At 33.9% G+C, this 11,948-nt stretch overlaps 1 protein-coding gene across 2 annotated transcripts; it reads right to left on the bottom strand.

The window, feature by feature from the left end:
- Nucleotides 1–905: 905 nt before the first annotated feature.
- Nucleotides 906–11,536, bottom strand: LOC130636144 (leucine-rich repeat and calponin homology domain-containing protein 2-like). Of its 2 annotated transcripts, XR_008982222.1 has the most exons (21): nucleotides 11,294–11,536; nucleotides 10,251–10,392; nucleotides 10,042–10,168; nucleotides 8,506–8,611; nucleotides 8,289–8,428; nucleotides 7,643–7,708; nucleotides 7,458–7,525; nucleotides 7,286–7,352; nucleotides 6,798–6,887; nucleotides 6,561–6,721; nucleotides 6,346–6,483; nucleotides 5,802–5,826; nucleotides 5,175–5,291; nucleotides 5,060–5,089; nucleotides 4,884–4,934; nucleotides 4,366–4,420; nucleotides 4,103–4,197; nucleotides 3,128–3,265; nucleotides 2,923–3,000; nucleotides 2,279–2,480; nucleotides 906–1,174 (listed from the first exon to the last, which is right to left on the bottom strand). XR_008982222.1 is itself a non-coding variant. In XM_057445772.1 (20 exons), exons 1-20 carry the CDS (start codon nucleotides 11,427–11,429, stop codon nucleotides 2,343–2,345), a joined length of 1,968 nt encoding a protein of 655 aa, XP_057301755.1. In that variant the 5' UTR covers nucleotides 11,430–11,536; the 3' UTR covers nucleotides 906–2,342. The 2 variants fall into 2 exon arrangements, 1 of the variants encoding a protein (XP_057301755.1); XM_057445772.1 differs by having other exon boundaries at nucleotides 906–2,480.
- Between the last annotated feature and the right edge of the window lie 412 nt (nucleotides 11,537–11,948).

Below are 11,948 nucleotides of genomic sequence, written 5' to 3'. Positions count from 1 at the left end.
TATTTGGTTAGGTGTCGAGCAGCAAAATGTCATATTTTGCCTATACTTCTTCTAGCAACGGGTAACCAATCAATGGAATTTTTGACTTAATTTTGTAGTACCGTCATATACTATGATATCCTCATGAAGTATCTTCAGAAAAGACAATTCTCTGCGATATAGTTTTTTTCTAGGGGAGCCGCCTTAAAAACAAACGTTTGGCAAATTATAAAGCTTTCTATTTGAAGCGTATGGAGCTGGTGCCTTTTGGCTTTTTTTCTTAACAAATTTGTAACAGAATACCTTGGTATTTCCTCGCGAAAACACTTCTTTTCTTTCCCAACATTACAACTTGTTTGGTTTTAACCAAACATCTTTCTTTGATATCCCTTCTTCTAAACTAACCACCAGGGATGTTCGTATTGCTGTCCCGATGTCAGAGAAGATACAAGATTACCTGCGGACGTGTTTGCTTCTAAGCCTTGCATTTTTGAAAAATGAAAATTTCAGCTACAGGCATTTGTCTGATAATAATTTACGGGTGCTACCTTTTAAAAAAGTAAAGAATATGGGAAAATTAGAGTTACCACATAAAAATTGTAGAAGGGTCTGACAAAGTCTTTTTTTGTTTCGCTAGAATGGTAACAAACTCGGGTCACTGAGTAAAAAAATTACGAGTTTGTTTATTACCAGGCCTAAGAAACTGTTATAAATTAGGAATATTAATTATGACGAAATAAAAGGTAAAAAAGTGTTCGTAGCCAGTTAAATGAAGTTGACCATTTAAATCCCAAGGCATATCTTATCTTCTTATAATTTTTAAAATTGTAGGAGAATTTAGAAGATTTTAGTTAGTCAAGTGTTAGCTCATTAAAAAGTAGTGTCATGGTGGAAGCGCTATTAGAAAATAAATAAAAAAGACGAAGTTTCAAAAATACGTGTTTTCTTTGTGTCATTCGTGTAACGTGTTTAGGTTTCATTCTTCAATGTCTTTCTCGTTTCCTCACCATCACAGTTCATGCCCCAAAGGAAAATGTAAAAATTACAATATATATTATACATTATATTCACTGCAGCACGAACTTGAGAAAATTTAAAGTTATACATTTATTTACAAGGTAGAAACATATTGGTGTATAACAGTGCGGAAAGTTTGTTATAGTCCGTACCACGCATTTTTTACAAGGAATGTTTACCTTAAGGGAACTTATTTTGGCGGGAACTAATTTTGGCGGATTTGGCGGATTGGGGCAAAATCCGCCAAAATTAGTTCCCGCCAAAATTAAATATTTTACTCACCCGCCAAAATTAGTTCCCGCCAAAATTAAAAAAAATCGCCACCCGCCAAAATAAGTTCCCGCCAAAATTAAAAATTTCGTTGATCCGCCAAAATAAGTTCCCCTTAAAAAATCGACAAAAATCAACTTTTTTTCAATTTTTTATATCTTTTAGAAATATACCTTTGCGCTAGAAATATTATGTCATAATAAACCTCTAATACAAGATAATTTTTAATCAATATTTATGATTTCTAAGTCCTTGCTTGACGATGGTGACGACTTTTTAGGTTTGTTGTTAACTTTTTGCCTTTTTGGGGCTGGTGCAGCTGAGGTGTTTCCAAAAAAGTTTCGAATATCTTTTTGCTTTTTCGTCTCTTTGCTTTGGCTTTTGGCTGTATTTTTTTTACGCTTTGGTCTCTCTTCGGTTGGAACCACGACATCTAAAATAACTGCAATATGTAAGAACGAACCAAGAATCAATTCCTCTTTCGGCTCTGTATACAAGGCTTCTACAAGTTGTTGGTATCTTGCAAGAACCAAAAGATTGTTTACTGTCCCTGGTAAAGTAACAGTTATTTTACAGGGGATCTCCAAGCCTCCTTGAACGAGAGGTGATCTTCGATAGTGTACACTTGTCAACGTGGATTTCATAGACTTTAGTCGGAATGCATTTGACATTATCATAGACGATGAAGAAGAGTAGATTTTTAGTATTTGTTTTAAAATTCTTTGCTTTGTAATGCTTATTTCTACATCTTTACCAAAGAAAATTTTCGTTGAAATTTGAAAAAATCCTTCACTCGCCAAAATTAGTTCCCGCCAAAATTAAAAAATCCGCTGACCCGCCAAAATAAGTTCCCGCCAAAATTAAAAAAAACCGCCACCCGCCAAAATAAGTTCCCGCCAAAATTAAAAATTTCGTTGATCCGCCAAAATTAGTTCCCGCCAAAATTAAATTTTTTTTAGATTTCCTTCGTCCGCCAAAATTAGTTCCCGCCAAAATAAGTTCCCTTAAGGTAGTTAATGCGAATTTCGAATTTCGAATAAATTTACATCTAAAATTGTGAAAACGATTATTAAACGTTATCTCGGAGAAATTGGAACAGCCATGACTATTTGCGGTGGAGCAGCACCCATGGCCAGTAGAAGCGCTTGTACTGTCCGACACAGTTTCGCAGGACTTTTTTCTTGAAGAATGTCTGGTGCTGTACAGATGTCGGTCTAAGAAAAAGAAAGATAAAATCTCAATTTATTTTCACACTGAGATTTCACACTGGGATATGCTTATGCGAAAAGCACAATCAAGTGAGTATGCTCATGTTATGCTCATGGGATAAAAAATTTAAAAAAATAAATAAATGTTGACTTATCAGCCATATGGGTAAGATAAAATGGTCCTGTTTTTAGTTACATGATTACACAAGTTAAGTTCAGACAGTATCGTGGTGTCAATTAAGCTTTAAAAAATGTGTATAGTTCTTAAAATATCCAAAACATCTGAATAAACACACATAAGAAGGTTTTAACTAAGGCTGAGCAATATGCTTAGCATATACTTAAAAAATTCTCCTTCTGACCATGAATATTGTTAAAGGCTTATGCTTATAAATAAAACATGTAAAAAAGCTACATTGAAGTGCATACTAAAACAAGAAACACCCACCTTATCTACGCCCACTCGTCGACATGCATCCAAAAAAGCATCTACATTCATTTGACATTTGGGCATAGTTAGTTTAGGCTGAAAAAAACACACTTAGTTTACAGGACATCAATTTCTTTTCATTAAATTCAACAGCAACTGGCCAGATTTAGTTCGTGCTTCCACACACAAAATAAGAGTTTTCAAAAGCCATTCTTTTACTCACCACACCAGAGCTGGGCACATGTATAACTGCTATTGTACCCTTTCGTAAGTGATTGACTAAATGACATAGTACGATTCCATCTGACATCGAAGCTGGCAAATCGTCTGGTAACCGAATGCGTAGACGACTTTCTATAGCCTGAAGATAAACAGTAAAAATTAAAAAGATAAGATTCGTCTGCAAGTGTGCTGCTGAAGTAGTTACAAGACGAAGCGCAAGCTCTGCTGAAGTAGTTACAAGACGAAGCGCAAGCTCTGCCGAAGTAGTTACAAGACGAAGCGCAAGCTCTGTTGAAGTAGTTACAAGACGAAATTAGTTAAATTAATGGTAAACCAATGGTAAATGGAGGGTTAGCCCGAATCTGCAAGGAATCGAAAAGTAGTTCAGGACAGTATATTGTTTAAATGTTTGGTCTGCTTTTATTCCAGACATGGTATTAAAGTTAACTACTTTTCACGTTGCCATGATTCTTTTCTAAATCTTAATTGATTGAAAGAAAAAGTTTGTCTCAATCTTCATCGTTGTTGCCATTCAAAAAATAAAAGATAGTGTTTGAATTTTCTTCAAAATTTACGCAAATAAAGAAATTAAAATAACAAGTCCAAATTAAACGAAAATTTCATAGAAAATCGTTACAAAATTAAAATGAGTAAAATAATTCTGTTGAAAAAAATTTAGTTTAATGATAAAAATGTTCGGGTAATCTAAGCTTAGAGTGAACTGTAGCAATGTAGTGAGTGGAGATTCAAGATAAAAGTGTTCAATTACAACTACTACTTTTCTCACAAGTATATATCTATCTCACACGTTTACATCCGTACCTTCGTGCGTAACTCTCTAGCAAAATATTACACCAGGACTAGCATAACCCACTCACAAGAATACACAGGCACCTACGTTTCCATCTCACACGTTTACATTGGTACCTTCGTACGTACCTCTCTCACAACATTACACCGGCACCTATTTACGTACCTCTCTAAGTTTTTCCAGTTGTTCAAACTCCTCCTTCGCAGAGTCAAAGATCCTTCGCATTGTGAAATTAGCCGCCCCATCCCGCAATTTTTTATCTAGTAAGATATTGTAAAATAAAAGTTAGAACAAGTTAGTACGTTACCCTCAGTAAGACATGATAGCACTACATGCATGATAACACCACCAAATGAAAATCCAATTTAAATAAAAAAGGGAACGATATTCTCGGTAAAATTTTAAAATAGTTAGAAGCGGACACATACTTGTTTTTGGTTTTCCTAGTACATGTCGTTTGGCTATACCATCGAACACAACTTCCTTTAAAAATGAAAACAAAATTTTTATATCATATTGTGCTTTCTAATCTGACGTATTTCTAACTTCTAGCTTATGATTGCTATATACATTTTCGAAATTTGCATTTACACGTCTACGTAAAACAAAAACCGTACAGCTGATGCAACGGAACAAAAAAACTTAAAGCTTTAATTGACATTCATCATGGCTGCAAAAAATATTCGTTTCATAATTAGAGCTTACACTTGATAGAATTAGAAAAAGCAATAGGTTGAGTACGAAATTCTTTGGTATTTCTCTTTCTGTCATTTAAAAATTACAAAAAATTTAATAAATATACAAAAAATATAAAAATGTTCATTAATTTGGCTGGTACAAAAATTTCCATTCACTAAATAGAGCTGTCTGCATTAAACGTATCTGATAATTAAAGCTTCAACTGAAAACTTTAGAAATGTTTTAGTATGTAAAATGTGTAGCATACCGACTGGCTGGAGTGAGAAGACTCAGTGGATGTAACGCTAGTTGTTGAATTCTAAAGTAAACAAAATGATAAATTTGTTGCAATGATGAACGATGTTGACAAATTGGTGGCGAATGGTGGCCGTTGTTATTTCCTGTGTTATTCAGGAATACTAAAGTAATAAATCAGTTACTTACTGGTGAAACAAATTCGGTCTTTTCGGAACCCTGGGAAATCAAAAGTATCGTAATAGTAATCTGGCAGGAAAAAAAGATGGTTTTACAACTTTTCGATACATTGAACCTGACTCACATTTTCATTCCGATTTTGTGCTTTCGATTTTATTAATTCCAATCGGTATTTCGATTTCAAAATCTCCTCTTTATTTCGCAGAAGCTGTTCCTTGCGAGCTGCTAAATCATCTAGACGCTAGAAAACAAGTCAATGCCGAGCTAGCTTAGGGTTAGCAAAAATTGAATATATTGACTTAATGATTTGATTCTCCTATAGTTCGAGCAAACTGAAATGCACAATAAAATTTTCTTAAGAGACTCTTAGCTTTTTTCGTAATTCGAGATCTCGAGAATCCCTAAATCAGATATCAAAATTTCATTTTATAATTACACACAGGCTGTCACAGATAAATGCGGGAAAATTTTTTTGATTGCTTTTCCCCAATTTTTAAAAAAAGGCAACACATAAAAAATTAAAACCTAGTATGAACTATAGTGGGTTGGAAGAGAATAAATGGACTAGAATGCTGCTTCTGGTTTTTAAGCAAATTCAGCGCAAGAACTTTTTATATTTTGAACATCACTAGACTAACTTTTTCTCTCCTCATTAAGAATTCAATTAAGGATTTAAAGTAACCTGGTTATCTATAAAATAAGCACTTTGCTGACTAAGCATATTAACAGTCATAAGAACGAAAGTAAATACCTCTTCATCATTTCTCTTTTCATATCTAGGACAAAATAAAAACAAGTGGTTTTTTATGTACCCAGAGATGGATATAAAATAATGATTAATTTCTTTTTAATCAAGGGAAATCAGAAATCAACTAATCGCTTTTGAAAATTGGCAAACTTTTAAGTTAGGTGCTAATAATAGGTAGTCATTAATCTAGTAGGGAATATTATTATTATTAAAATTATTTACCCAGGATAATCTCTTCAGTGCCTATTGGTACTGCTATCAACGAGGGTCCTGCAAAGGGGTCCTAGTGCATTTAAAGCTCCCATTTGAGCTACGAAAGTCGTGCAAGTACAGCAATCGCTCAACTAGACAACTGCTTAAGATATCAATCTTATTGTCATGCTGAGGGCTAAGCAGAAAGGATAGATTTACACTTTTATAGTCTCTGGCATTACTCGGCTGGGGTTTAAACCCAAGACCTCCCGCACTGAAAGCAAACGCTCCATCCCAAGGCTAACAGTCGGTACGGCTAATAGTCAAGGCTAACAGTCTTCAATAAGAAACATACCTGGCATCTTCAGAGTCATTACTTTTTATTTGTGTACCTAAGTTGCGCACAGCTGATCGGTCCAACGACATCGTATGATTAGAGTCTGCCTGCTCATTGTCTGACCATTTTCGAGAAGATGACGTTGACGCACGAGATCTAAAGAAGAATTTAAATAAACAGGACAATACGAAATAAAACTCAAAAAAGGAATTTTTTTGATGAAGAATACCTACTTATATGGTTGAGGAGTGAGCTTGCCTTTCTCTTGTAATATCCTCTGTTTTTCTTTTATTTCTTGCTTCGACAAAGAAAACGAGTTCGGTTTTTTGGGTAGTTTGGGCTTATCTTTGGATGGTGACGGTGGGGTTTCGTTTTTGTAAACAGTTACAACATCCTAAAATTGTTAAAATACCTCGTAAAAACAAGATCGTCTTAACTATGGTAAACACTGAAATGGTTAACAAACATACCTGACAGGGCTCATCGTGACTTGATGATAGGTTTGGGGCCGTTTGTTTACGCAGCGTGCCAGAGTCTACTGATTCTTTTTCATCTTCACCCTAAAGTACACCACAGTGGCATTCGTACTCTTACAAAATTAAAAAAGACACCCTGCATAGGTTGTGTTGATTCAAAAATATATTTTTCTGTTTTAAAAATATGCATGATTAACGTGTTGTCGGTTGTATTCAGAAATTTTAGAAATGTAGACATAACATAATCATTTTTATACTTATGAATCATCTAAACATCATGCTATCTAAAGGTAACAATTAACTTCCCCTTCCGTTGAAGGTATTTAGGGCTATGGTGCCTATTAAGTAAGCAATCAAAATGTAGCAGATCGAAGTACAAAGTGTATTACAACTTTAGTGATTTGTGAATTTAAGAGACAAAATTTACAGACACACCTTGTTGTCAATCTCTAAGCTATATGCTATACATGACACACACGTACCTCGCTCATTGTATTTCGTCTATGGTTGTCTGCATCCGGTTGGCGTTCTGCAAAATTGAACATCTCACTAAAATATATCAGGAATAAATATTTCAATAATCAGATCTAGCGTTTTATTAACCTTAAATCATGCAGAAATGCATGACATAAACAACCAAGAAAACGTTCGCACCTGTTATTTGACACATTGCTAGGTGAGGGAGATCTGTTAATACCAGTTTCCTTTGGTATTGTCCATCTCTAAAACATGAATAAACACATATAAACCAAGGACGGCTAAGTTAAACAATTGACATGAGACAACCAATATTTTCTGTTGAAAACCCACTACTGTCACTCTTTCCTAGCACGACTCACCTTTTCCTGTTGTTGAGCAGCCATGCTTAGAAATTTGATAATATGTAGTCTTCCTCTAAGACATATCTAAAAGTAAAGAAAAAAACACAAAACTTATGATTGATTACACTACAATATCTAGAAATAAGAGCAGTATAATTCAGACCACACCAAGGCTTATCCTGACGAATTAACGTAATTATTCAAACAATTGCGATAATTGTTGTTATCATCACTAGCACATATGTCTATACGGCACATATCGATATTTGCATTTTTCTTGTCCACGTTGTCAATCTTTGTAAAAAAATGTAATCTTTTTGCTAATAATTAAAAATCTTTGGCATCTAGCTGCCCAATAAATATAGATGATGCTAAATAAAGAGAAATAACAGTAAAAAGAAGCAAAAAAAACTGTCTTGCTCAATGATTCTGTTATAGGTTGTACGTAAGGAATAGGAAATAAATCAATTTTCTTTTCCAAGTAAACTTGTGGGCGCAGTGTTCGTCGTCCACCAAATAAGGGTTGTAATTTACCACCTAACAGCTAAGCCTGCATGCTGAGAACAGTAACATTACAAGAAATAGTAGAAAGCTATTGTGATTTCATTACTATATTTTGTGCGGTTAAATACTGGGTTAATATAACTGTCATAACTCGACTTACCTGTGCAGGAGGTAAAGACAGTGGATTATTCGTCAAATCAAGTTGAATTAATGAGGAGATCAACCGAAATGCAGGTGGAATACATGAAATTTTGTTGCAAGAAAAATTGAAAGATGCTAAATTTTTTAGTTTACTCAGCTCTAAAAATATTGTTATTTAAAATATTATAATCAATATGCTTCACATGACAAAATATAAACAAATGTAACAAACTCACCATCCGGAAGTGACACGATTTGATTTCTACGGATATTCAAGAAGCGTAGTGAGTTTAGGTCTCCCATGGTGCTAGGAAGATTTGTCAATTCATTACATGATAAATCCTGTCACAAAAATAAAATTAGTCATAATAGTCTTTTCAATATGCGCACACCAAAAAATTTAAAAAACAAAAAAACAAAATAAAAAAATAAGGAAAACAAAAAAGAGAAAAACATTGGTGTGCATCCGTCTGAGTAAATAAAGTAAATATATGGCAGTTATATTTTTAAACTATTAAAACAAAGTATGGCTTAGAAATGCTCTGCAGCACTTTTTAATGTCAAACATTGTACACAATCACAATTTTTGACCATGTTTGCAGGAGGCAGGAGTAGCAGTTTAATTAAGCTGTATGAAAAATATTTATAATAATAACAATAACAAAACATGAAAATAATAGATCATACTAGAAAAAATGACACAAATTTTATTTAATAATAAGTTTAAAGCACACACAGAAGAATGTGCATCATGATTAGTGAAATTGCTAGTATTATGTTTACTTGTAATTAGCATTTCATTTGGGAGATACCATTCATTTGTTATAAAATTTTCTTAAATTAGAGTCTAGTGTGAAAATTGGAAAATATGAGCATCCCAGATCGTCTAAAAATGCATTTTTCAGTGTATGAGCAAAGCCTTCTTGCATAAATAAATATAGTGCTATGGCGCTAGAAATTATGGCTTACAAACTACACAAATTCATCAATTGGGAATGAGATTGTGCGAATAAATCAATCAAGCTATCCACTTTAGTTCAAAATTAAATATGACGCATCACATAGTGAATGGTGGGCATTGTGAGAGAAAAAGAAGGCAATATTTCTTTGTTTTAAAAAAAATGTTTGCTGACTCCGCGTTAGTTTGGACACCCATACCGTTATAATGGTATCGAAAAATGTCTGAGTATGGCGCTGCTAATGTGGTGAGAAGGAAAAAGTAAATACAACAAATCTCAAAAGCAAAATGCTAAGATCAAAAAGCATTCAATGTCTGCGCCTATGCTTGCTAAATTAGATTAATTATATTTCTTGACCTTCTGATGAAAAAAAAGCAACAATCTCAAAGATTGATACATGAAAAAGTGTTTTTATGTTGTACTGTAAAATACAAAGCCTTCAGACAAAAGCACAGACTATTCAAGGTTGACCTCAGGATATGCATTCTACAATACAACATTAAAACGGGATAGTATTTTTTGGTACAACATTCATCACAAGGACAACACTCATCACAAGGTCTGTAAACATCCAACCGTCTATTTCATAAGATTTTAGGTCAGCATTTGGTGAAATGCACACTTCCATAAAGCTACATATGCAATGTAGAAAAATTTCATGGATTCAGAAAAAGAATGTAAGTCAAGATAAGTGGTGCATGGCCTCCTTGAATCGTTTCCACTTCCCACTTTACTTTTTTGTGATCATGTGCAGTTATTAGAAAACATTGAATCAAAGTACTAAGACAATGCAATTTAAACACTATTACTCACCAAAGCTTGCAGTTTACTGAGCAGTCCAATTTCAGTTGGCAAAATAGAAATGTGATTATGACTAGCTTTCAATATCTTCAAAGGAAGTGAGCACAAATGTACTGGTAAACTTTGTAGCTGGTTTTGACTGCAATTGAAGACACAATAAAATAATTAAAACTTAATACAAAAGCAAATATGTTGCAACAGAACTAAAGAGAATTCCTCACCTTACATCCACATAGGACAATGCATTCAAATGGCTAAGATCGGGTAGTATCTTAACAAAATTGTTTGAACAGCTTAATTTCTCCATCATAACAAATGATAACAATTCTTGAGGAAGTTCAGTGAATCTATTCCATGATAATTCTAAAATAGACAATAATATACAGAGAATCCTATGAGACGTGTGCGACTGTACACGCTCGTGCCCACATACCCACAAATGCTATGCAGGTCCTCTGCACATTCTTATTTGTTTTTTTGAAAAATAATAGTATGGGTCTGTCAGTAAAGCAAACTTTATTTGTTAAAACACAGGCAAAAAGTGGCTTTAACGACAAAAGGAAATAAATGACCCCTAGCTTTACAATCTTTACGGAGAAAAGATAGAAACTCCCAGTGAAAAGATAGTATGGGTCCAGGTTAGGGGGGTTGACAAAAAAACAAATACACTATAGACTATCACGGTGAATACAACGTGATACAACACAGCGTTTGAATGTAATCCTGCAGTATAAACTTGCCCTAAGTAACTTTCTACAACCAAGCAATGTGTTTTTTTAATATATTTAATAGATTTTGTTAATATATTTAATGGATTTACGCGTGCAATTTGTATAGCACGCTTCTTTTTTTTTTTTTTCGTGGAATTACCTAAATACATTAACATGTTACATACATACCTTACCAACATTACGAAGATGTACTTTTCATATGTATTTAAAATACATATTGAAAGTTAAAAAAGTGTGTTTAGCACAGTTTACAAAATATTTAATAATTTATTATTTATTAATATTAATTTATTTATTAATCGAATGGGATTGCAATGCGCCAGAATGACAAGACTACTAATAATTCTATTTTTCGTGAGATTATATGAAAAATATTTAAGTTTCAAACAATTGAAAAATAATTTAAATGGAATAATGCCGACGACATATTGCCTGTCCCACTTGTAAGTCCAATTATGCAGACTTGTTTCATCCATATCTGGTGTTCACCTCTGCACCAGTGAAGGATCACATAACTAGGTAATTATACTCACCAACGACAAGAACATCCACCAAGTCATAATCGTCTACACATGTAGGATATGTTTTCAAGCCTTTATGAGTAATCTGTAAAACACCACTTTCTTCTGCATCCTCAAAACACTTCTCTATAACTGAGTGGCTATTCATTTTTAATATGCTAGCCAATATTTCCTCCAAAACATTTAAGCATGTTGATGTAGTATTTTCCTATGTTAAGATATTAAAATTCTAAAGAAAATTTAATTGTGTGAGACAGTAAATAGAGAAAATTGAACAAAGATGCATATTTAGATGTGCATTTTTTACAAGGCTAGTCTCACAAATATTGAGGGATATACCTTGTCTATTATTTCCAGGAGGGGCCATGGCTCAAATATGAAGTCCTTGAGTATTAAATGCTTATTTTGAGCTACGCAGACGCAATTAGGGTCCCTGCATTACCAGACAACGCCCTGCAACATCCAACGGCGCACACAGTGTGCTAACTTCCCCATTTACCTTACATGACTAGAATTACCCTGGGGCTATGGTAAAATTTACTTGGCCTTATTGAATTGCCAAAGCCAGCTCTCCGAATTAGCCCAAAAACCCATTGGCAATAAATTGCCAACGACATAGTCGTCAATTTGCTGGCAACAATTTGCCGACGCGAGAAAGAAACAGAAC

This window comes from Hydractinia symbiolongicarpus, chromosome 3, assembly GCF_029227915.1.
Source record: "Hydractinia symbiolongicarpus strain clone_291-10 chromosome 3, HSymV2.1, whole genome shotgun sequence".
In the NCBI taxonomy this organism is placed as follows: Eukaryota; Metazoa; Cnidaria; class Hydrozoa; order Anthoathecata; family Hydractiniidae; genus Hydractinia; species Hydractinia symbiolongicarpus.
This window is presented reverse-complemented; position numbering and strand designations above follow the sequence as displayed.